The sequence below is a fragment of the Periplaneta americana genome, chromosome 1, assembly GCF_040183065.1.
Source record: "Periplaneta americana isolate PAMFEO1 chromosome 1, P.americana_PAMFEO1_priV1, whole genome shotgun sequence".
Taxonomy (NCBI): Eukaryota; Metazoa; Arthropoda; class Insecta; order Blattodea; family Blattidae; genus Periplaneta; species Periplaneta americana.
In genome coordinates, this window is record NC_091117.1 from 77542955 (window position 1) to 77570944 (window position 27990).

Consider the following 27990-nt stretch of genomic DNA (forward strand, 5'->3'; position numbering starts at 1 on the left):
AAATATTTTAAAATAGTAGTCCATTCATTTTGAAGAACTATAGACTTTATATTAGCATACAAAATTTCAGCCCTTTATCTTAAGTAGTTTCTGAATAAATGGTTCCTAATTTCGAACATTTTTTTAAAATACTCTTTTTTTCTGTCATTCCTGTATTAAAACAATGAAATATAATTTGTTTCTGTGGCCATCTCACAACTCATCAACATGTGTTTATCACACGGTGCAAAGGATATTAGTATGAGTTTGGTAGAAACAGAGGAAAAAATAATTTATATATCATATTTACTTACACGTGCAATTACTGTTACCAGCATTACCCAGTACCCTTAACATAAAAAGTTGCAAATATTTATTTATTTATTTATTCATTAATTTATTTATCCATTCAACCATCCACCCATCCATCCATCCATCCATCCATCCATCCATCCATCCATCCATCCATCCATGTAAAATAAACAGAAAACTATAACTGCAATAAAATACAATACATATTATTACAGATCTTTATTTTGTGATTATTTTACATTGGTATAGGTTACATTACCCTCACTGTTTCTGAACAATTAACAGTTGAAGCTGGTGCAATGCTGGATCTCGCACATTTTCGTATCTTTCACTTTATCTCGAATGACTTTCGATATAGACGTATTTACGTCAAAATAAGGAGGAATATAAGAAAGATTAGAGGGAAAAGAAAGAAGAGACATATAGGAGCAGAGGAAGGAGGAGGAGAAAAGAGAGGGGGGATGAGTGAATATACAATTTATGAGAGGAGAATAAAGGCGACTCGCAATTGCGTAATTTATGAACAGGTATTATTATTTAACTAACATCAAAATTCGTCTTACCCCCCACCCATCCTGCTATCTTGTCCTCCGAATATAAGGTCGATTTTAAATCTCTTATTACCTACACATTCTGTCTTCAAGTTTTATTTGTTCTACTAGTCTATAATTTTATCTTTGTCATCTCAGTTCCTCCTTGAGGAACATTAAAAGAGTACAGTGTATCAAATTTAATTTTAAATATGGTTTGGTAGAAATAAAACGTTATCTATTTTTATTGTTATCAGTCCACCACTGGTGAGGAATTGTTAGCATACTTGACAGTGAAACAAGCAGGCCCGAGTTCAAATCCTGGTTGGGACAAGTTACCTGATGAAGGTTTTTTCCGGGGTTTTCCCTCAACTCATTAAGAGCAAATGCTGGGTAACTTTCGGCGCTGGAGCCTGGACTCATTTTGCTAACATTATCACCTTCACCTCACTTGGACACTCGATAACCATAGCAGTTGATAAAGCGTCGTAAAATAATTAATTATTATTTATCGATATCCATGATTTCTTCAAACATTTCTTCAACATATTGATGTTTACGGCTATGTTGTAACTTCTCAATCTGTTCCATAACAGAATACTTATCTACTGAACTGAGAATAACTAATAGTTCTGTAAATGTTGCAGAACAGGGAAAATAACTGAATGCAAACTCATACTAGCAATGGTGATTGCTGGATGAAAGCATAGAAGGAGCTGCCATATTGTGTAAATGTTCCTAGTGCACATGATTTCCCATTCTAAAATTTTAAAGTGTTATCTGGAATTTCAATTTTACAAAATCAAGCCCTTCTATGAGACGTCATTTCATGCTACTTCTCCAGACTTCGAATTTTGACATAGGATAACCTACAATAACAGAGACTCGCCAAGAAACGGGTTTCAATCAGGTGAATGCAGTTGGTCATTTACTATTCTAAACCAAATGCGACTGCCAAGGAAATAGTGTAGTGTAGACATTTCCCCTGGATCGAGCGTGTGGGAAGAAGGTTTTGTGTTGCATAGTATGGACAGATAACACAGGATGAAGGGACGTCAAAATTGTAATATCAGTATACAGCTGACTTCCATTCAGTGTAATTTAATTTAGTTCGTGACAATGTAGTACATAGAATATCAAATTTTTATATATGACATATATATATATATATATATATATATATGACGAAGAAATCATACAAAAATTGTCATGTTATATTTTCATCAGTTAACAGTTCCAGCACTTATTATAATGTAGGTAAGCCAATAAATTACATCTTTAATGTAATTTGTAAGTAGTAAGATTTTATTGTCGAAAGGTGTTGCACTGAATCACAGCTAAGCAGACTGTTACTTGCCCATGTCACTTTCCAAATGGCACTGTACCAGAAAAACTTATTTCCAGGCAAATATCAGTTAATTTGCCATTTATCCAACGCTTCGAAGTTATAATTTACCAAATTATCAATTAAATACCTAGATGAGAATAACACTGTTTGACACAGGTAATAATATATTAATACATTCTTCTGTATCAAATTTAAAATTTAGTCGATACCTAAAATACATATGAACAAGTGACTGCTCCAGAAATTTTAAATTATATTTCTATTGAGGAGTTATATGTACAAGGAGCGTATACCAGACAATCATGTTCGGAGGAAATGACATTTAAAATTTTCATTTTGGTTTAGTGCTTGTACTATATACTTAAAAAAAAAAACTTTTTTAATGAATGCAGTAATGAACATAATCATTTATTATTGAACACAATTCTTTGAAACAGATATTGTAATATTTGAAATAGCAATTTGCATTTTAAAATGTGCCATACGTCCTTAGTACATATAATATTAATGACAGGAATTTAATATACTAAAAGTAAATTCAAATAGCTGTTTTAAGTCACTTGTAAAAATAATATAATCATACAAAGTAAAGATAATTCAAAATAAATGAATAATTTATATTTTCCAACAGACTGATGTGGAATCTAAAATAATTCTGATGATAGTTTAATAAATTATGCATAAATTTTTCATCTCAGCAGTCTTCTTTATTTGAGCCACTTCTCTCCCTTCCTCTTCCTGCCATATTTTGTTGGTTTGCTTTGGTGAATACCGTGCGTTTTTTTTAAGCGCTTCAGTAAAGCGCTTCATGCCTTTGCTACAGCAAAATGAGGGTCGAAAAATAACGTAAGTAGGTCAACTGACTGCAAAATGGTGGACAATTAATATTGGCTTCTATTACTGCGGTAATAAATGTAACCTTAAAAGAACCAAACATGTTAAATAGTTTCGACTTCCATGATAATGACGTAGAATTATTATTACTAGATGATTTTAACAATAATAAACATTGCAAAAGACCAAAACATACCATGATGGATCGTGCAGCAAACTCGTAAAGCGATTTTTTGATTTGCTGCACACTTGCTACAGCGCTGCTGCAGCGACGGTGAAGCAAATGTAATAAAAGAACGGTCTTGCTGCAGCGCTTTACGTCTTGCTTTAAAAAAAAACGCAAGGATATTTCTTCAAACCAAGCCACCTCCTCTTCAGTGAGGTATTTAAAAAGACTCCGAATGTCATTTTTATTGGCAGTATTACAGTATTAAGTTGTACAATGGAAATTGATGGTAAACTTATATCCATTGAAATGGTTGAACATCTTTTTGTGAAGGAAAATGGTTCATAAGACCTAGAATATGAGGAACATATTCTAACTCCGTCATGTGGACAAAATGCCATTCTTTGATAAGACTGAATTTTGAAAATTTTCACGGTTAAGACGAATGTCACTTGTTTTGTATGTAGCCGCATGCTTTAAAGAAAGACTCTTAATGACTGGTGTGTTCTTTACAAAGTTTATGTCGTTGTGTATCATGACATGCAGATAAGAATCGATCACTGTGATCGCTGTATTAAAGATATTGAAATAAAATTTTGCAAGATGGACAACATGATTATGAGGAACAAGAAAATGAATTATACTTAAAAAAGGGCTTATAGAGGTATATGCCCTTTGTACATATAATTCCTCAATTATAAATATAACAATTATTTAAGTATTTCTTTTAGCTAACTTAATTGCAATTCGTCTCTCCCCAATTCAAGCATAGTAATCATCACTAAATCGTTTAAATCATTCTCACAAAATCTTTCTGACTACCGATATGTTAAGTTCATATTTAGAACAAAAAATTGAGTAACCCATTGACAAAGTCGTCATATCCATTTGAAATTTCTTTTGGCTAGAGCAAAAGAACTTGTATTGTTTCCTCATTCAAGCTATCAAAACTATATTTAAAAAAAAAAAAAAAAAAAGATGATAAAATATGGTTCTCTATTTAACAAAACCTGTATAATATGGTATGAGTAATACAATTGAATAGTTGACTAGTTTTGCGGCTGGACAAAGGATTTAGCTGATTTTGAAACTAAGTTTGCCATTTTACTTTTATGTACAGATGCAAATACAGTTAAATCTTGGATTAGGTTCTAGAATTAAACATAATTTTATTACACTATTAATATACACAGAATTGCATGCTATAGTATTACAAAACACTACTCTCACTTCCCATAGAAAAATATCAATAGCCTTTCTCTTTTTAGTCACATGTCTCTAGTTTAATGAAACATAAAATTCAAACAGTTTTGTTAGGGAAAGTCTGAACTATATTACTTTCACCCTCCATCATCTCATTAATATCCTCATTCATCATTATTCTGAAAGTAAAACTGATAAATTAGCGAAGAATAAGTAATCAGAAACATACTGGTAACAGCTAATCTTCAATAAGGCTAATGTAATAAATTAATAAACTCGTAACTGTTGATTAAAAACTATCAGTACTATATTAATAATATACAGCTGTTTTCCAGTGTAGTAAACATATTTTCTCCTACTTATGTACGGTATTTATAAATGCCACATAATTTTATTTAAATGAAAATAAATTTCCCTGATGGTTATACATGAACGAATGTAGCAACTTTTGCAACTTGAAGTCTGGGATTGGCATTTTGTCATAATGATTTAGCCGTTTTTGCAATTGTAAATCTGACTGATGGATGTATGTTGTTGCATATGTTCTAAATTTTGAATTCGTAACCTAGGAGCAAAGAAATCCAGGTGTACAGTACTAATTTTTTTTTTTTGATAAAGCTGCTTTTGGCAATGGTCTACTCAATTTCATTTCCTAAGTGTTCACGAGGGTTGAATCTTTCGCTTGATTGCAAGATTCTCAATGGAGATAAAAAATACTAACATTCCTAATAATTTATGTTACATAATTTATATCAATTAAATTGTCTAGAATTTAAAGCAGATATTTACTATAAAACTAATTTAAATTGAATAGTAACAACAGGAACAGCATAAGATACTGTAAATAAAAAGGACAGATATTAAAAAATGAAATGCCTCAGATCAGATACTGAAATCTAAGCCTGATTCATTATCGAAGTCCGTGAAAACTGTATTAATTTTACTAGGCCAAAAGATGTAATTTATTACATCTACACATCAAAAGCAACATAAAAATCTACCATTAGAGAAGAAAATAAAGAGTGAAGATCTATTTCATTATTACCCATACATTTTTTCCTTACAAATGCAAATTTGTATGATTGCTTATAATTATAAAGCAGTGTCTATTCTACTTAAACACGTGCAAAAACACTAAGGTTTTCACATATACACACAAAAAAAAGTGCAGCAGAGATGTGAATCCTATGCTGCATCTATTTGGTCCATTAAAGTTGGCTGTTATGTTGAATTAGATTAGAGTAGATAAAATTACGTAAATTCATTATGTCTAGGGTATGAAATGTAACGATATTCTAGATGCAAAGCTCAATTTTAAATTCCAGATGCAGCAGAGAATTAATTCATGTGCAAGCTAATCTACAAGAGTGGTACTCACTATACTTTGTTTTATTGCAGAGCGCTTCAATCATTTCAGTAAAGAAGTCTCTGTCTGGTTTATATAAATAATGTAATATATAATCTGTGGCGGCACCAGGATTTAACAGTTGTGGGTGCGAATGGGGTGATATTATATTGTGCAACCATGCTAGAAACTTCTCGTTGCCTCGGGATTCGAGTGCGCGTTCGGCAGAAGGGAGGGCGCGTGGGGAGGAAGGCAGCGCGGGAGACGAGGCCAGCTTCGGTGGGCACTGGGCGTGGCGCGCAGGGAGAGAGGAAAGCTGCGAAACGCTGCCACTGTGCGGGGTGCGGAGGAAAAGGAGGAAACTACGAGCGCAAGTCGGCGGGCGCTGGGCTATGCGAGGTGAGGGGCTTGATGTGGACAGAAGCCGCGAGAAACAGGTTCTGGAAAGCGACGCGAGTCGATGGGGTGGAAAATACTCGATGCAGTACATTCTAGAACTATGATTTAGTAATAGAAGACGCGAAGAAGAGCGAAGGCCAGTTTTAGTTTGGACAGCAAGCCAGTCGGTTTGTGAAGCAGCTGTGAGCGAGCAAGGAAGCCAGCCTTCGAGACCGGAGTTCGACTCGAGTGGGTCCGCAACTGGGGCAGCGACCAGGCGAGTGCGGCGTATCCGGAAGTCTGGGGTTCGACTTGAATGGGTCCGCAACTGGGGCAGTGTCCAGGCGAGTGCAGCGTATCCAGAAGTCTTGGGTTCGGCGTACAGTGAACTTTATCTGAAAGTCTTGAGTTCGAAGTTCAGTGGACTCTCTCTGGAAGTCTTGGGTTCGATATGCTGTGAACTTGAGTGAATGAGCTAGAAGAACTAGCCAAGGCAAACGAACTGTGAACTGAGAATTGACAGTTTTGTTTTGTAAATAGTGCTTTGTGAACATTAGTTGAGATTGAGGAGTACATTGTTCTCAATAATCCAAGTGAATTGTCATTGTCGTCTGTGGAGTGCAATAACGAATACTGTGTTGCTGTGTGGAGTGAAATACCCATTGTTGACGGGAATGTGTAAATTCAGAAATAGAAAGCCCATTATTGTTGTGACAATAAAAGTAACATTATTGTTTTGAATTAAAAGTCACTATATATATATAGCAGTAAAAGGTGCTATACGTAATATCTAAAACACAAATGTACCTTAATATTTTATGTTCAGTTTGAACCCCTCCTACACCTGTCATGTAGTAATTCTCGCGAGGTTAGTGAAAATTTCACTGTCAAATATTTCTTCGCAGCCGCAGTATAAATAAGTTGTTGCGAACATTCTTCCAGAAAAGTTTCACATTCCTCCCATGAAAACTCAGCTGCTGCTGCTGCTGCTGCTGATGATGATGATGATGATAATACACAACATTTTAAATACCACTGACAATGTGAATTGTAAACAATTGTAATAATAACTATCACCATTGACAAAATTCTGCGTACGCCACTGTTCTGAATCGACGAACGAAACAATAAGCAGCATCTTTCACTACACTATATTCTAGCAAAGCATAAGATTTGTACCAATCTTCCTGAAAACACCGCTTTTCATTATTGTATTCTCTTTTGGGGAACACTTAAAATAGACTGTCGAATTCCAAATGAAACAATGCCACAATGTCACAAGAGAATGCCAATTTTCATGAACATTCACTCTTTACCATCACTCTCCGCCAAATAGTCCTCGAATTCAAAAACACTTTCAGGTTCAGAGACCTCAAGCGATTTTTTTTAGTAGCTGTGCTCTCAAAGAAGTATGAAATACTGCGTTCCCCCCCCCCCCTTGACCCAACATTTCAAAGACGATTATGTGTCAGTGGAATACCTATACAAAATTCAATTTAAATAACACTCCTTTCACGATGCATAAAATAAATAAGCTTTGAAGGAATCTCTCTTAACTTAAAATTACATTGAATTAATCATTATCAGTCTGACGGTGTACATGATTACATTATAGGTTATTTGAAAGGGGTGCTGCTAAAGGGGGTTTGGGGATTCCAGAAGGGGTACGCAAGCCCCATCGCACCTCTCTGGTGCCGCCCCCTGTATGTAATAAACCAATTTAAGATATTTGCATGGTTCTCTTATTCTTCACCTAAGTCGTCAATATAATACAAATCATGGTTTTAGAGTTTTAGTGAGTACCAATGATTTAATCAAGTGCTTTAAAATGACAGCATGTAGTCTACGGAAAAGTTGAGAATGTATAAAATTATGATCATTCGTGAGGCAATTATAGCCTATACCTATAGCCTATAGACGATTATGTGTCAGTGGAATACCTATACAAAATTCAATTTAAATAACACTCCTTTAACGATGTTACAAAAGAGCAATAATTGTAATGAAATGTTAACAAGCCAATTTTCTTTTCAATCTCAACTTTCCTTGATTGTTAATTTCAAAGCAATTGCTGTGAAATAATGTAACACTCGCAATAATATTTTCATGCATGTCAACACAACAAAGCAAACAATTTGATTTTCGTATCTTATCCTACCTTTTTTAGCTTGTTTCCAACACTGGTATAAAATACCTTAAAACACTGCTTTCTTACTCATTCTAAACACCCAGATTAGCTTCATATTTAAATTTCTTCAATTATTTATTACTAGGCCTATCTAAACTAAGGTGTTGTCAAGCATTTTATATTACTTCTGTTGAGTGAGGAGGAGCCTTCAGTGAAATGAGGGATGGACTTTAGAGTTTGTTCCAAACTATAAAACTCAAACTCCACTGTTATTCACTTATTCAGTAGGTAATTACTAGTAGGGCCTACTACTCATCTGTTTGCTTAGAAAAAGATTTAACAGACCTATATGTAAAGAAGGAAGTAAAATGCATTCAAAATGATCTAAAAGTTTTTCAAAATATTAAAAATGACCAAAAAATGCCGAAAAGAATGTAAAAATGACTTATTAGTTCAAAAACGTCAACAAATGCAAAAAATGCAATATAAGTAACTATTTTTTTACGTTGATATTAACACAGAAAGGATTTCTATATTAATAGGTATCGTCCTAATGTGAAAAACAAAAATATGACTTCTCATCAACATCCGCCCCCCTAGTCGTAAGTAACTTACACTTCAAAATTATATTCCATATCACAAATTCTGCATGGAAAAATTTCATAATTGGAAAGTGCAAAACGTAACAACGAAATGGAAAGCTGTTCCCCAAAATATTTTCACTTAAATGCAAATCATATCAACTCACCCAGCAAGGTCCGTGGCTGCAAGGTCACAGTGCCCGTGTGGATGTACTCTATGAGCTGGCGGAACACATCTGGCTCGAACTCCTCTACCATGAGCGTGCTGTGCTGACCCCCCTGTGGTTTAGACTAGTTAAAAGACAGCAAACATGCCTACTAACCAAGTAGGGTTCGCGGCTGAAGGGTCACGCAGCCAGTGTGGATGTATTCTATCAGCTGGCGAAACACGTCAGGTTCGAACTCCTCAATGATGAGTGTGTGGTGCTGATTCGACTGCGGCTGGTATCAACAGGCTGTATAAAGTCTCTGTCCCATACAAGGTGGACAGTGACTTTCGTGAGGTCACTAGTACATGTTCACTCCAAAGGTATGAATTCATTCCTTCTTTTTATGTTTCAGTGTTTTATATAACATTACACCAATCACACGTAAAAATTATTAAAAACATCAATTTAATTTATTATTACAAATAAATGAAATAATGCGAAGCAACAGTAAGTAATTTTAATTCTTATTATTAATTTTAACATTGTAACAAGTATAGTTTTTACTAGAAAAAAAAGTCTTCACAGTAACATTGAAAAATTCTGAAATGTCTTTCGTGGTATTAACCGTTCATTTACTCCAAACAATGGCAGATACAATATTGTGATCATTATTTTGCTCAAGCATCCAGATTTCGTAAGGTACTGTAAATAAAACATTGCTAAATGCAATAAATGCTCTGTACAATGAAACTATAAAATCAGAAGGCTATTTAACTACTTCTTTTAAAGTTAATTTAGGTTAGAGGCAAGTTTTAATCTAGATACAGAGAATGACTAGAGCAATTCAATAAAATTTTAACTGATTTTGCTGACCTATACAGAGTATTTCCGTGACAAGGCTGAGGATTATCAGGCATTGTTATTGTTGCTTCCTGTTAGTCAACTGTCTGAAGACAGGTTTGAACCTCACAAGTGATACCAAGAAGGTACCACCTATGAAGCAACTAGGCCAGGAGATAATGGGGTAGGGTGGCCAGTTCTTTACAATGATTAATACTATCGATAATTTCACGGAAACTTCTCTTAGCCAATGAAATAAGCTTAATGATACACAATAGACTAATGAGAATCATACTACACTGACAGTATTTTGGTTACCATACTTCAGTTATAGTTTTTACAGCAACGTGCATTTGTTTTATTCCATATTATAATGTCAAATATTTATGTCTAATTGTGACATTCACTAATCATATGGCTAGTGTCAAAGTTTCATATTTCAGGAGGCCAATGTATTTGTATCATGTGCTTTAGAAAAAAAAGCAACAGAATGCAAAAGGAAAGCAGATAATACTATTATTACCTACAAAGAATTCTATTATTCGCAATGCACAGTGATCCCAAATGCCAATCTAGCAGGACAAAATTGTTTGCAACTTAAAAATGGTAAATCTTGTAGCATAAAAAAGAAAATATTAGGAAAAACAAAAGCACCAATTTCAGATAAGGAATTGCGGTCAAGAAACGCCTCAGTAAACAATTTTTTTAACGAATTTCTGCTAATTGAGTCAAGAGAGTTAAAACTGTTATAAAAATCGGGTGTCCCTAGTTAAAAGCTCTGAAACTCTTTTTAGTAGGAAGTAGAACAGGGATGAGACGATATTAGCTCCCAACCATGGTAGAAGAGCTCGACCTTGATCACGAGCGCATAGCGCATCCGCTACATATCGTCGTAACATAGACATCAGGGATGTACATGCACATGCAGCGAATAAAGGCAGCAATTATTACAATAACTTGCGTTACTAAATTTCTGGCTATGTAATAGGGCTAATTATTCAGTTATTTAATATCCATGTACATATATAAACAAATCGCAAAGGGACGGGTTTTTTAGGATCAAAAAGAGAAATAGGAAAAGTTAATTGTATGTGAACCATTTTCTTGTTAAAAGCAATTATTTATTATGTAAATACTTCACTTCATTGGTTAGTAGAAAATAATAGGGTCTACCTGCTCCACGTGTGTGATCTCTAAGTACTTTTGAGTATTCGTTGAAGAAATAACGACAGTATTGGTTAAAATAGAGTAACTTATATTGATTGTGTGATTGTAAAATGTAGTCCTTACTCTCCAGTCGTGATTATGTAATGAGTTTTCTTAGAGTGATTTGTGAGATGCATGTAATACGAAAAAACAAATTGATTAAATTAAGATATTTCTAAATTAAAGAAACACGTAGTCTAATAAAAGTAAACATCCAGAAACAGGCAACAAATAAAACATCAATAATACATTTAAAATAAAAAAATAAAAGGAATCTAAATACAGTCTACTGACCCAAATGTAAATTAATTTACCTTCGATGTCAATTCCGAAAGCAATTTATTTCTCTCTTCTCCTGAATAATGCCTATATATTTTTTTTTTCATGTTGCGTTTCATAATGCCGATTTATGTTGCTTTCTTGCAAATGATATATTTTTTTACACAACAAACACTGGGCTTCATCACCATGTTCGAAGCACAAATATTGTATCTTCCACTCTTCCTTGAAAGCTTTAAGCGCTTCAGTTCTGTCATGATGCACTGTGTTCTAAGATCTGTACATCCTTTAGCAATGTTTACAGGTAAAAGAGCTCCGCGCATGTGCGCAGCGGGCAGAAAAGAGCTTTCGCTCTAAAGTACTAGTCGCCATCGCAAGACTGAAGTAGAAGGTACGTACAAATTAAAAAACATAATAATAGAAGACTAACCAACTTCGCCAATATGTAGAGGTATATCACAAAGGATGAGGGAGGATAAACTCAAGTGATACACTGCAGAAGACACGACGTCAATCTCAAATTAATGTGGTTAGTCCTTAGACAAGAGTGTTTCGAATGAAGTTTGTCTTTCCATTTTGAAGAGAGATCATTTGATCAATGAAATAGAGTAGGTCTATATACTTGATCTTATTGGATTTACCAATGTTTACGGGAGCATTTGCGAGCACAATTCCATAAGCAAAGAGGAAGAACTACAAGAACTCCCAATTTTGAAGAACCAGCGCTTGATCACAGAACAAACTTCAATGAAGGTCAGATTTTTTGGTACTAGTAGGTACTTCATTTTAAGCATCTGCTGTAAATTTATTCCTTTTAGCTTGATAAGGTATAATGTAATTAGCAACAGTTAATTTAATTATCAAATCTGCAAAAATTAGTTTTAAGTTTCCTTATTCCATTTTAACAGGCATCCTAAAAGACATAAGTGAAGACAGGAATACATAACCTCCTGCTACCTTTGGTTTAGAATTGTAACTTTTGTACAATGAAAGAGGAGTGGAACAGAGAAAAATTCTCTCCGGCACCGGGATTTGAACCCAGGTTTTCAGCTCTGCGTGCTGATGCTTTATCCACTAAGCCACACTGAATTCCTATCCCAATGTCGGATCGAATCCTCTCAGTTTAAGTTCCACCTTCCATATGTACTCCGTTCCACTCCTCTTTCATCATACGATGACGCAGAATATCTGCATGGAAACATCATATGTACTTCGGTACATCAAATTAATATATTGTAATTTTTGACTGAGGAGTTTCCGGACCGAGGTTCCTCATCTCGAATTGGTTGTTTTTGTCCTTCCCTATCATCCTTCAAATTCCTGAACATGATCACGAAAACAACCTGTATAATATGAAGATCTCTCTAAGTAAGATGAAAACCATAGCTTTCCAGGGAACCTACATAGAAAGAGTGAAAATTATAATAAAATATTAAATAGACCCACAGGTAGTTGAACAAGTAAGAAGTTTTAAATATTTGGGAAACTTAATTGAGGATACAAGAAAGGAAGAGATAGATGACACTGTAACTAAATACAACAATATAAAAATAAAAGGTTTGAAAACAAATGAAGGAAGATAAAGATATCTAAGATTCCACAATAACATAGTAATTAAACCAACTTTTATGACGTATGGAAGTGAATATTGGTTGTTAAGAATAACCGAACAACGTAGATTAGAAGCAGCATAAATGAGGTTTTTGAGACTTTTGCTAGGAGTGACAAGAAGAGACCACATTTCAAATGAAGTATGCCCTAATCCATCAAAAACTAGGATTTGGAACAATTACTTACATTAAAAATGACAGACGAAGAGAATGGCACAGGATCATCTCCATAAGTTACTGACTCAGGGCCGTATTCATAGACATTTTTAGCGAGGGCTTTCGGTGGATTATCAGCGTTTTTCGTATTCATAAACCAGTGTTAGCGATAGGATATGATTTGAATTCTGTACTAGTAACCAGTGGATGGCCGGGGCTAGCTTAGTACGCTCGTAGCGCGTGCTGCGAAATGTCTATGAATACCACCCTCAGTGTCGACCAATTGGAAAGAGAAATGTAAGAAGACTCAGAAAGAGATTGATGGAACAGGTTTAAGTTTTTGCTTTAGAACAGGGAACTTAAGTACCCAAATCTTGAGAAGAGGAAGAAGAAGAAACTTCTACGTCTAGTAGAAATTCGCTAAACCCCTGTAAATAACTCTTTTTGTAGCTATTACCAGTAATGCATTATATGGAAGCGGATCTAAATTGCGCCAATGAAGATATGGCGGTGATATGACTGATTGTGAAGATTAAGAAGAAGGTGGTAATGGTGATAATTAGGACCAGGATTTATATGCAACTACGTCATTTTTGTTAGATCATTTATAATAGTTTTTGAGATGTCAGTGTCTTCACAAAACACGTGGCATATTTTTACATATGAAGAGTTCGCGGGAAAAACGTTGAATGTCACAGTTTTGTTAAGGTTGATGTCATTATCTAATTCATGGATCACTACGAAATTTAATGTTGTTCTTATGAAAAATGGCAAAAAGGAGAATTATCACCACGAATACAGTAATCCTTTCCTTTATTTTCTATAGAAACAGCACTACATCTTGCAGTTATAGACTCAATTAAATCATTATCTAATCCTTAACAGAAATGTGACATTCATCGTTTTTCCCGCGAACTCTTCATATGGTAGGTACCGGTATGTATTTCTGGGTGAATTAAACATATATGTTTATACATGTTTACATATCTTATAAAAAAACTAACGATATCATGATTTCTCTCTACGCCTTTGACTCAGAAAGTGTTGTTTCCCTAGGCCCCCAGAAGATCCTACATTTGTTATGTACAGATTCTAGGTCTGTACAACAAGAGTGAAAAACGTAATTGTTCATATACTGGTGCACATTACGTAATTTCGTGTACACACCTTAGAACTGACAATACCCAGAAACAACGTCTTACATTGGCAGAAATTTACACATTGTGACGAACAATTTTGAGAAGTGGGTGCTCAAAAAATTACCAATATGATACAGTACAAAATACGGATAAACTGGGTTCCATACTAGTTAAGAATTCAGATAAACCAAGATGTGGGTGAAATAAGTGCGTTGCTGCGTAATGTGTAAGGCATTGAATTAAAATCAGACTTACTTCCAGTAGAATTTGAAGATTTAAGACATGATCAAATCGCTTCAAGTGGCTTGAAGTTTTAGATGGTACAAATCAATGATAACACATTCGAATAACTTCCCAAAACTTGAGACAGTGTCTTGTAGCTGCTTTAGAAACTAAGTCTAGGGCCAACTCATTTTCATCGCAACTTTTCAAACTATGCAATTGATTTCCAGAAATTACTACTGAGTAGGTTACAGTTTTCTAGTTGTATGGTAAGTTCCGAATAAAATAAAATAAAATAAAATAAAGTAATTTAAGAATAACATTGAAACAGTGATAGGTAAATAGACAGACAAATAAATAAACAAACAGATACATAGGTAAATAGAAAATAAACAGATAATTGACTATCCGTGATTTAAACCATATAATTACTTTAAAATAATTTATTTCTTTTGCCCTACAACTCAACAGCACTTATGGTCACATTCCACTTGATCTAGTTTTGAATGAAAATGTGTAAAATGTATACATACTGTTATACGATACAATTTGAAATAACTTTTCACATTTGGTACCTTATGAGTACAATATCTGTGATTATGATAAAAATAACAAAGTACAAGAAATGTTGCGAAATTTTATGATTTACGCTTATAGCACATGAAAGTGTTTATCTTCAGTATGACATACGATTGCAAGAAAATCCCATAATAGCCTATGTACACTTTTTTAATAATGCACACATCCTAAATAGACATAAAATTGTTGTTTCTGAGAAAAAGAGGATGCAAATAAAAGTCATAATATGGCCCTGATTATATTCACATTTCATTACATCTTCTGTTAACGTTAAATACTAGTACTACTTTAACAGATTTTAAATTGTTCAGACGTTACATAAACTTAGATTAAATGCTGAAATTTAATTTTCTTATTTATTTTTAAATATTAATGAAAATAGGCTACATTAATTATTAATTGCTATTTGATGTTTGTTGTAAAAATTGATTTATATATATATATATGTGTGTGTGTGTGTGTGTGTGTGTCTATATATATATATATATATATATATATATATATTTGCAACTATCGCTGAAACAATGTTACACTGAGTGTTTAAAAATAATGCGACAAACTTACAGAGCTATTTAGATACCTTGTTAAGGAACAATTTGAGATAGGAAACCTATGTCTAGAAACTGCTTTCGAATTTATGACCTTAAAACTGTGTTATTTGTCCATTGGATATCGCATTTTCCTACGTAATTTATTGTTTTAGAGACAAAGTGTTGCGTTTAATAAGAACAGATCAATTTCTCATACAGTATTAGAGCAAATGCGCAAAAGTTTGACCTCAATTAATAATGCATATATTACAGTGTCTCAGTAATGACTGCCTTGTCTGTTTCAACATCCTTAGTGTAATACTCGCTTGTCAAATGTTTTCCAAGAAATTGAATAGGAAGAAGTTCCATTAACTGGCCGGTGTGCTCCCCAGACTTGTCGTCATTGCATTTCTACTTCTCTATACAACACACCTTGGAAACAGAAAAATATACTCTCCAGAATATGGCTGCATGTAATGAAGTGGTAGCAATACCAGGAATATAGGAGAGTTTTTTAGTTGTTATTTAATGACGCTATATTAACTGTCTTATTTTACATCTATGAAATTGGTGATAGCAAGGTGATATTTGGCGAGATGAGGCCGAGGATTTGCCATAAATTACCTGACATTCGGCTTAAGATTTAGGAAAACCAATGAAAAAATCTCAACCAGGTAATCAGCTGAAGTGGAAATCGAACCCACACTCAAGCAAAACTCCAAATCAGCTGGCAAAAATGTTGGCGAGTATGGTCATTACTTAGACACTGCGATATCTGCATTCTTAATAGAGGTCGAAATTTCGAGCATTTGCTCCAATGTGTAATAAAAAGATACAACAAATAAACTGTTTTTATTAAATCCAACACCTTTCTCGAAAACATTTATATAAGAAAGGTTGCTATTTAATAGACGAATAAAACTACTATTTTAAAACATAAAACTCGGAAGTGATTGGTTTCCGGACATAGGTTTCCCATCTCGAATTGTTCCTTATAATGTGTCTAAAAGCTCTAAGTTCGACGCAATATTGTTATATGCCTACATTAGGTATGAAAATATCAGCAATACTGGTACCTAAAAAAAATAAGCAAAGTCTAACAGAATTTTACCCGCAATAATTCTATACGTAATATTATGATGTACTTTATAAGTTCAACAATTGACTCCTACTAAATTCAATAGTAAAGCAGTGACATGACATGAAGTGAAGTGAAATAATGAAACATATATGGTAGATCCTTCTATTGAAATTTATATGTTACATATGCATATTACACCAAAGTTGACGTAAATTTTTCTTATTCCTTCATTTCTATATCACATGATACTAATTTAAGAAAAAATAAATAAAAATAAAGTCATTTCTCCAATGTTATACACAAATCAGGCATTTTGTATCGGTAAAATTACAATTTTTGAGAGCCAAGCTTCATAATTAATTGCACTTCTTGAGTGTTCCTTCGCATGTTTTAAATTCTCCTTCTTTGACTCATGACAAGAGGGAGTGGAGAGGGAGAAAACAAAGGATGGACAAATGTAGAAGAGTTCTAGTTAATAACTTAGGTCACTTATTCATTTCACATACAAAAATGTTGCAATATTGTTTATTTCTTAATTTATTATCACAATGGCATCATTACCATTATGATTTGCATGAGTGTGATATCCATACGAACCATTACTCACAAATGAATTTCATACCTTGGAATGAGACATGAAAATAGCCTCACGTGGAATAAAACACAAGTTAGTTATAGCTGGCAGATAACGATGTGCAAAACCCCAATCCATGCAGTAGTGCTGACTGTATAGTGCTGTAAAAATTACTCTGAAATCTTAAAGAGTGTCAAGAACTATAAAAGAATCAACAGTAAGGTGTAGGAACTACAGGTTTAAATCGATTCTATTCATGTTGGGTTTCTGGTTTTTCCATTTTCCTTCATTTTATTAGAATTTATAGATGTCATGGTTAAAATAAACTTTTTTTTTCCAATTTAGTATTTTGTTACGGTATGTCAAGTTTAACTGATTTAGGCATTCATAACACTTTATTATTTTACTTTCATGCGCCTGTTTTTTTGCTGTTGAATTTTATGAGAAGATTGAAACATAACGAAAACAATTTATATCATCCGCAAAACTTATTAAATTATGTAGCTACAGTAATATAAAAATCGATGTATTGTCCATAATCAAATAGTTGCATACTGTTATTTTTTTTCCTGCGACATATAACCTAAGTAGGCCTAAGTATTCTCCATGTTGAATCTTTTGTACACTACTTTAACACTTGAATATAAATAATTGATTAAATGGCGATCTTACTCGTGTTAATTGTGTAAGCATGTGTGGCTTACAGCTGTTTCGGTGCTTCAGGCTCTTCAGGTTCTGAGGATGGTGTGAAGAAGCACCGAAACAGCTGTAAGCCGCACATGCTTACACAATTAACATGAGTAAGATCGCCATTTAATCAATTATTTCTAAGTATACTATTCATTGGTTGAAAACTGCTGCATTTTCATACGAGCACAAACTTAGAGCCAAATTTTTCATCTATAAGTTACTTTTCAATATGTAAAGATCGTGTTTTTTTTTTTGAGAATGTCAATGTAGGCAAGAACTCGACTAACAAATATGCAATGAACATGGAAATTACCCATGTTGTAAAGTCATTGAAATCACGAAGTAATATGAAGGGTAATATAGGAATACAATGATTGAATGGTTAGCATCTTTTATAGGAAGTACGTCGTAGATTAGACTCAATTTTATCTTACATAAGCCTACTATTCACTTAAGTTAAATAATTATATAGCGATTTTTATATTTTTGTCTATAATATTTTCAAAGAAAGATGAACAAACAGAGCACTTACTGGTACTCTTAAAATACTGGTATCATGTATTTCATAATTAGATCCGAAATTGGGAAAACCAGAACTGTATCACTATCTATAAAGAAGTTCATATTTCTACGTACAACATGCTATCCAAACCAGTCACTCAAGAGTGATTAAAACATTTTCCTAAGTCTTCTAAAGTTTCAAAATTTTGTAGAAAATATATTATAATTTTAATAAAAATGTAATGTCATGAACAATTAAGCAAAACAGTCGTGTTTATGAAACACTTTCATTCATTTACTTGTTATTACATATCAATATATCAATACATATTTTATATAAATATTCATAAAAAGTGGTACGTTAATTTTAGCACGGATTCAATTTAAAAAAAGAATAATACCAGCATACTATTAACAAATGATGATAAACGTCCAAATTCTAAATTTAACAAAAGAATTCAGATTAAAATTATCTGATAAATACTTAAATTAAATGTCAATAAATACGAGTGATAATAAAGACGCGGATGATTCTTGCACATTTAAAAATACGGTACTGGTACTGAATCAATATTCTTTTGCGGGAAAAAAGAATAAAAGGAATTTTCTTTTAATGGACAGCGATATAAATCACAAAGTCTGATTGACAGCATTTATTACTTTATTTTCAATTTCGTTAACAAATCGCACTTCATTTTAATCTTTGTAAGTGCCAATAATTTACTGGTTCTTTTATAGAGGAGTATTAGAGACAAATTAGTTCTTTTATTGATAAAAACAACTGTAACAGAATTAACGTACCAATCTTGGGAACGAATTTGCTCAATTTAGTACAACTGTGTTAGTTAACATACAATGTACAGTAATTAATTTTAAGTACCTGTTATAAATATTAAATTAATCACTCTAAACAAGACAGGCAAGGACATTTACTACCAATACAAGTTAAAAGTTTGATACAGAGTGGCCATTTTGTAAAGGAGTATTTCCTGTGTACAGTGGTCACAAAAAATAATATGTCTGGTTAAAAAAACTAAAAGTTCAGAAGAAGAAAATATTTTAAGCATTCAAAAGAATTTGAAACAATAGTGTACAGATATCTAGAAGACAAGCTTACATGGAAACTGTCTTATATAATGTAGGTACCAAGAATGTCATTCCTGAAATACATGTGAATGTTCCACATTAATCTTGCCACTCTGTATCTTTTAAGTTACATAACCAGGGTATGCTTTATGTAAGTAGCAGTCAGAAGTAACATGCAACACTACAAGAAACAATCTTGCTCAGGTGTAATTCACTCAGCAGAACATAAATCATCACATACACTCATAAATTTCTCTGGAACATTCTTTCGAAGAGTGTATAGAAATGAGGTGAAGAAAACTGTTTTAGTTCAATAAGGAATTATTTCAACATACAGAGAAAAAAGTGAAAGCGCAGTATTTTCCAGAGTACCTATTACAACCGTGGATGAAAGCATTTTAGAGGATTATGTGAAGAAATAAGTCCCTATCTAAATTCTATTCTGAACTGTGAAATTAATAGGAATGCCATGACGATTTTCATATTACCCAGAGACACCCATATGCAGCTTAACATGTGTAATCAAGTGAACTAACAATTTAATTTGCTGCAGTTAATCATGATATTTAGCTTACAAAATCAGTTTAAATATAAATAGTCACAATTTACAAAAAAATTTAACTATTCTTTGTCAGATACCTGTACATTTATACAGAGTAAACCGTAAGTAATGCCATTAATTTCAGAGGGTTATTCTATGAGATATTTCAAACAAAAAAGTTTAATACAATTTTGCCCGTTTTTGCTTCCTTTTCGAGATAAAAATTGTTTTATATGAAATATTTCATTGCATGTTTTGGGAAAGCCATTGATTTAATTCTCAATATGCTCAGTCAATTTAAGAAAGCAGTGTATTATGAAAATAAATGATTGAAAAAAAAATAGTTTTGTCCTTCAAGTGTGCAAAAATTTGATCCTAATAAATGTAACTTTTCGTTCTGCAAAGAAATTTTATAATGTTACATTTGTTTGGATCAAACTTCTGCATATTTAAAGAACAAAACTAAAATTCTTTGGATCACTTATTAAGATAATACACTGCTCTCTTAAATTGATTGAACATATTGAGATTGAGATTAATGGAATTCCGAAAACACGCTATGAAATATTTTATATAAAATAATTTTTATCCCAAAAAGGAAGCAAAAACGAGCAAAATTGTATGAAACTTCTTTCTTTGAAATATCTCAAACAATAACTCTCTGAAATTAATGATATTACTTACGGTTCACTCTGTATATAATTTAAAATTATATTTCAATCCTAATGTTGAAGCAGAAAATTAATTTTCAGCAATACGCAAGGAAAAGAACTGGTTTGAGATGAAGAACCAAAATGATTGTTCTTATCACAAACCAGACACAGCTTGAAATGCAATCCAGTAACATAGGTCTATTGTAATTTTTTCATTACAATTGTAATTGAGAACAGAGAACTTCATGTATTAATTATGGACATTATAAGTATTTGGAATTGACGATTTCAAATGCATTTTAATTTAATATAAATCATTTTCGTGAGTGGTTAGGTCTCGGTACCTACTGCTTCTGAGTTTTGTAACATAAATTTGCCTTTGGTAATAATAATAATAATAATAATAATAATAATAATAATAATAATAATAATAATAATAATAATAATAATAACAATAATAAAATAATAATAACAATAATAAAATAATAATAATAATAATAATAATAATAATAATAATAAAATAATAATAATAAAATAATAATAAAATAATAATAATAAAATAATAATAAAAATAATAATAATAATAATAATAATAATAAAAATAATAATAATAAAAATAATAATAATAATAATAATAATAATAATAATAATAATAATAATAATAATAATAATAAAAATAATACAATAATACCGGTATTTAAAAATACCTTGCTTTTGTAATATCTTCTAAATTATAGATACTAGGTATTTTATTAGCTGTTGGAATAAAATTATTCATGGCATCACCAGTGTACATTAATCTAATCTGTGTAATGGACCAAGCTTAAGTTCTCAATTTTTCTCCCCAAATGTAATCATCTCCAACATAGGCGTATCTTGATAATATTTCATTAATGAAAGCTATAAAAATGATTAAGAACTCAAATATTAAGTAGTCCTATAACTTTAAATTTTATTTATTTGAAGACCTATTTAGAACTGGATATTGTTTTATAAATTTAAAAAAATGAAAGAAATAAAAAATACCCTCCCCCCCTCAAAATTTTCCCTAAAATTCCACGTATTTCTCATATAGGCATATTGTTTAGTAAAGGAGCACATTATGCTAATCTGACAAACTTACTCGGTTGGGAGATTATTTTCTATGTGTCTGGTACTGTTGCAATATGAATATATTCCTCACTATGCTTTAAGTCCCTAATTTATTAAAATTGGTTCAAAAGTTACATTCAATCACAATATAAACAATTTCCAAATTTAAAAGCCGGTCAAAAATTAAACGAAGGGATTCTTTATTGTTTTCGTAATAGCAAGACGAACTGGATTGCATTATGTTCAAGATTATGACATTGCTGCTGAGACATATAATCTTGGGCAATGTGTTCTATATTAAGAGATGGAAGTTATACTTTTCATGGCATATGATATTTCAGTATTTTTGTAAATCCTCCCCTCCCCCAATTAAAGGAGGGACCGGTTAATAGTCCTGAGAAACTAAGACGCAGGCATACCCTGGAAAGACTATTTTACTGGAAGACTGCAATAAATGCATGCTGACAGTTCTCTTTAAGGAGAAATCAAGTTCCTTACTAAAAAATTGAGGCTAGTTCGTTAAGTATTATGAAAAGGACACATTCATTCAGAAATAAAAGTATTTAATTACACAAAACTTTGAATATCTGTAGTTCTGAGTGAAATAATATGAAGAAAAACGAATAAACAACCTCCAAGGTTCATTATGGATATCTAATATCAGATAGTATTACATTTAAATTGTAATTCACGTAAGCTAAAATAATTACAAGAAATGTTAGAAAAATGATCTAATTTATACAGTTTTTTCTACGTTATTCTGACATTATGTAAAATTTCTATGAAATGCTGTAGCTATTTAAATATTGAATTTCCAGCTTCGATTTTATTCTCTCGAATAAATTTAAAACTATTCTAGATCAACCAGAGCATAAGAAATATGAAAGTAGATCTTACATGTGTTACACATTTACATTTAACACATTGTAATAGGTTTTTATGTTTGATATTATGTAAAATTTCTACGAACAGACTTTGATTTTTTCTCTCTAAAATAAATTTAAAATTATTCTACATCATCAAGAGCATAGGAAATATGAAAGTAGATCTGACACATGTTACACATTTACATTAGATACATATTATAATACTGGTGAGCTGGTATTAATTTTTGTTAATTAATTTGAAAAGAACAAGTTATAATTATTTTACTTCTGTTTAAATAGTCTTTAGGGAGAAAAAAAAAAACAAAGAAAGTGAACTCCTGTCAAAATTAATATGCTAATGAATGCAACGTGAAGAGAGATTTGATTAAAGACGTGTGTGATCCTATTCTAGTGCACAATCAGCATGCGTCTCGATATGAAATTTTTCTAGTTAAGTCCATAATGCACTCAGAAATACAAATATTTTAGAAGTGTTCATCATCCAGCACGTACAGGACTCTGGTGTATTATACATAACACACATCAGTTTGTAGGTTAACACCCAGAAAGCAAGAAGGTGACATCAGTGGAAATGTGAAAGATAATATAAAGTGATAAACGGAAGTGCCAACAATTTGAAGATGATTATGGATTATTAGAAAGTATTCAAATTATGGATTGGTTGTCAATGTAGTTCACAACATGAAGTAGTTTAGAACTAAAAGAAAGTAAAGCTTGCTTTAATTGTATTATAGTTTTATTATTATTAACAAAGTAAATCTATTTCAGTTTCTGCAGTCCAATACCTTACTTATTACTGGTACTGGTACCTAATGGTGTTTACAATTAGCTATTGGTAGTTAATAAATACCAGTAAGAAATTGCGTGAGATTATAAGTGACGGATGAGAACAGAAAAGAAAGGATGCAAAGGCTACTGCAAACTAAAGGTAATCGTAAAACTCTCTTAAAAAAAAAAAAAACCACCTTTTCCCCTCGGTGCAGGGATCAAATTTTGCATCTCTGAAATATCATAAAAAAATAAATAACAATTTTTGGTTGCACAAATAAAGGTATAATATTTATGCAGTTTATTTTCCCAAAATTTCAAGAAGAGAAACATAACAATAATCAGCTGCTAGGTTAGAAAATAAAACAAAACTGGTGGGTGGGGAGAGAGAAGTCTGAAACTAATATCATATTACTCTCATCTTAAACTTCCAAAATAAATGTGAAAACTTAAACAATATTTTAAACCGGAACTTTATATGAATATAACTTATGGGATTCAAGGGCACCCTCAGGGGGTAGCCAGTGATAACAATTTTTATTTTTTAAGCGTTTTTTTATTTTCTCTACGTGTTCGATACATGTTTTGTCAAACCCTCGGTAAAAAAATTTAACGAAAGCGAGTGTTTTAAACTACGAATGCGTGCATAGAGTAATTTAGATTTCAGAACTGGCTGTTTTTCATGTTCAATTTTCTCTCTTCTCATCAAACCGTTTCCTCTAATTTTCTAATCATCTTGCTATCACTGAGATTGGATCCTGCAGGCGCCCTTGATGGGATTATTAAAATATCAGGATACTTTTGTAATCTCTCAAACTTCGTTATAAATAAGGATTGAATAAAAAATAAAACCTAATTTCATTAAAAAAAACCAATGAAGTTTACTTATATAAAAATCTACGACTGCCATTTTGTTCTCCTATCATTAACAATCCCTTTTCCACAATCCATACAGCATTCTAAAAATAATCCACCAAAGTGGTCTGAATTTTCTCAGGAAATGATTACTTCGATTCTTCATGAGTACAAGATAACTAAGACAACTTTTTTTAGCTTAAATGACTCCAAAGCCAGAAATAGGTGAGGTGATTAAGGATACCATGTTATAAAAATGCTCGTATATGATGCGATCCTTAAAAGTATTTCTCAGTAGCTCTTTTGCTGGTAGATTAATATGAGGTGGGTGTAGTTTTGCAAAAGAAGAAGTTTTCAGATCATAATTCTGTAATTCTAGAATCACATAATCTTGCAACATTCCAAAGTAACTTCTTCATTTTAGGTAAAACAACCTTGTTAAACCAAGACTGTTCCAATGATCTTCTTCCATCGATTACTTTCCAGGGCTTTCCTTTTCCATTGGGTTACTTGGAGAGTCTGAAGATGGTTTTCTACACTATCAAGCCACTGACTGTTCCAATGATCTTCCTCCATCGATTACTTTCCAGGGCTTTCCTTTTCCATTGAGTTCCTTGGAGAGTCTGAAGACGGTTTTCTACACTATCAAGCCACTGAATATCTGATCTTCCTACTTTCCTTTGAACATAACGCATTTAATTTGTTCTAAGATTGTTTCATCTATTACTGTTTTAATCCTTACTGATTGTTTTCCTTAAAATGCCAATTTTTAAATTTTTTTAGTTACTACGAGTTTAAAATTATGTTCTTTTGTTACTTTATTTAAAACATAAGTTGATTTCTGCAACCATCTTCATTGTGTTGGATTATTACTTTATCACCAGCATATAAAAAAGGAGTTTAAGGAAATGTTACCATACTGGATAAATATAAGATTTCCATGACCTAAACATGTCGTCAATATAAATATTAAAAAGTGTCGATAAGGTACTAAAACATAGCCATTTATTAGTCGAAATCCTTTCTTTTGCGGCCATCATAAGGAACTTCAAGATGACTGCGCTTCTGTCAGTTTCCCTTCTATGACTAATCTTATGCTTGTTTCTTCATAGACGTAATGGCTCCCACGAAGTGCTTTGGGTATCCCCTTCTTTCAATAATATTCCATAACAACCTTCTATGTTATCGAAATCATTTTTTCAGATCTATGAAGATTATATGCATTTCACAGTTAAACTCTCTTCATTCTTCTATTATTCTTTTGAGTGTGAGAATTGTACTCAGACACGACCTTTCTTTCCTGAATCCTGCTTGATCTTCTGATGTTTTTTTTAAGTTATCAGCTATTATTTTTAGCCTTTCATTTAACAGTCTTGCACATATCTTGCAAGTGTGTGTGTTTTATCACTACCACATGTAATTACTTGGATTTGTTCTGTCACCTACTGTATTATTATTATTATTATTATTATTATTATTATTATTATTATTATTATTATTATTATTATTACCTACTCTAATCGAAATATTTGTGGGGCCATATATCTGTATACTGTATCACTATTTCTTACGTAGACAATAAAATTTTGAGTAAAATGACATTTTGTGAAATATTTGGAATTTGGAATAAGAACTTAATAGTAGGCCTACATTAATTTAATTTAGTGTTCTGCCCAAGGACAGGTCTTTCACTGCAAATCCAGCTTTCTCCAGTCTTTCCTATTTTCTGCCTTCCTTTTGTTTCCTCATATGATCCATATATCTTAATATCGTCTAATCATCTGATATCTTCTTCTGCCCCAAACTCTTCTCCCGTTCACCATTCCTTCCAGTACATCCTTCAGTACGCAGTTTCTTCTCATCCAGTGACCCAACCAATTTTTTTTCCTCTTCCTGATCAGTTTCAGCATCATTCTTTCTTCACCCGCTCTTTCCAAAACAGCTTCATTTCTTATTCTGTCTGTCCACTTCACACGTTCCATTCTTCTCCCTTACATGTGTATCATTTTTATATTTTAAACATAAGAATTGGATTGTTTCTTATTCTCGCTGTGAAGCAACTGTAAAAATATTATAAACGAATAAATTTATCTATATTATATGATCATGTTTGTATTTTCAGAATGAGTTGACTCAGATATCGAATGAAAACCGCCTACTACATAGTTTATGAGGAAAGGCTGTATACACACAGGAGAACAAGTGGACAGGTAGCACAAAAATCACTTTATAGCTATTAATTATATTGAAACATGCAATTCAATAAAAAATCTCGGAATCAAGTTCTTATATTAGGTAGCTATCACAATACTTTCCCCATACTTAATGATAAACTATAAAGAATGAAGATATAAATATCACATGAGGCTACAAAGTTCCTTTCATAAAGACTAGATTTGCATAATATATACGTCACTGTGTACGTTAACAGAAAACCACAATTCCAAGTCACACAGAGTTTGTGTGCACTCAATGTGGGTCTCTGGCGTTTTGTCAGCCCACGCGAGTTGTGTGAATATAAAGGGAAAAGTTGGGATGGTGTCGGGTGGAGTTCTCGGGTAGCTCAGTTGGGAGAGCACTGGTACGTTCAACCAGAGGTCCCGGGATCGATACCCGGCCCCGGAACAATTTTTCCCTTGAAATTATTCCTTTCAATATATTGTAGCAAACAAAATACGTAATTGCTTCAGAGTTCATTAAATGTGAAGGTGTTAAAATGTTATACAAACTTAAAAAAAAAGTAGGATAAATATATTGTAAAATAAGGAACTGAACAATAGGTAACTGAAGAAGTAATTATTAGGAGAATACTATAAGTCCATGTAAATGGAACAAATGGTAATGGTGGCACCGCATGCAAAAATGTGAGACCCACAATTACATGTAAAAAGTTGTTTGATGAATTTATATCATATATCATAATATATCTCCTATCATATCATATATCATATATCATATATCATATCTCATATCATATCATATCATATCATATCATATCATATCATATCATATCATATCATATCATATCATATCATATCATATCATATATCATATCATATCATATCATATCATATATCATATATGAAATTCAATACTTTAACATCAGTTTCGTCACAAACGAGGAATGTTATCTACAAATCACATTTAACTCACTGCTCAAATTTAGTTATTCGTAGACCTACTAGTAATCTTGTTGTGAACCACTAGACATGGCTAGGCCATATTGGTTGTGGGAATATACGAGGCTATTAGTTTCCTCTTCAAATATTTGGCACATGTAAGAAGATGACAGAACTGTGAGGAGAAAGAGAAGAAGACGCCATTTCGCAGTGTTGTTTACCTCTTGAATGGGAGCCAGTTGCTGCGAGAAGCCGCGCTGGGACAACATAGACAACAGGAAGTGCATCAGGCTCCACGTAATATTATCATAATCATAAAGGGAGTTAGGAAATGGTAACATTCAACAACAAATCAAAAGTATAAGAGCACTGGTACCAGATCAATTCACATTCTGTCCTTTTGTGATGGTAGATGAGCTCTTCTCAAAAACGCTTATAAGTTACATAATATTGTGAGAAAACATAATGCTCTTCATAAGAAATTATGTGCACGCTTTTGGTACCAGTACGTAACTGTAACTTTGTTTACTACTGTCACAGCAATGATATATGTATATTATGTACAATATAGAAACTGCAGCGCAAGAATGAAAGTTGTCTCACATAATTATAAGATAAATGTAGTAAGA

General features: G+C 32.4%; 1 protein-coding gene across 2 annotated transcripts in view; it reads right to left on the minus strand.

Annotated features, from left to right (window-relative positions):
• Positions 1-27990, minus strand: part of gprs (speckle type BTB/POZ protein) — a 206798-nt gene that overhangs the window by 81674 nt on the left and 97134 nt on the right. Inside the window, exons 4-5 of one of the 2 annotated variants that reach the window (XM_069822459.1) lie at positions 27583-27618; positions 9128-9245 (exon numbers count right to left, since the gene is read on the minus strand). In XM_069822459.1, the coding sequence (XP_069678560.1) occupies positions 9128-9245; positions 27583-27618 (154 nt within the window). Of the gene's footprint in view, positions 1-8971; positions 9084-9127; positions 9246-27582; positions 27619-27990 lie in introns of both variants that reach the window. The other variant, XM_069822467.1, reaches the window with a different exon arrangement.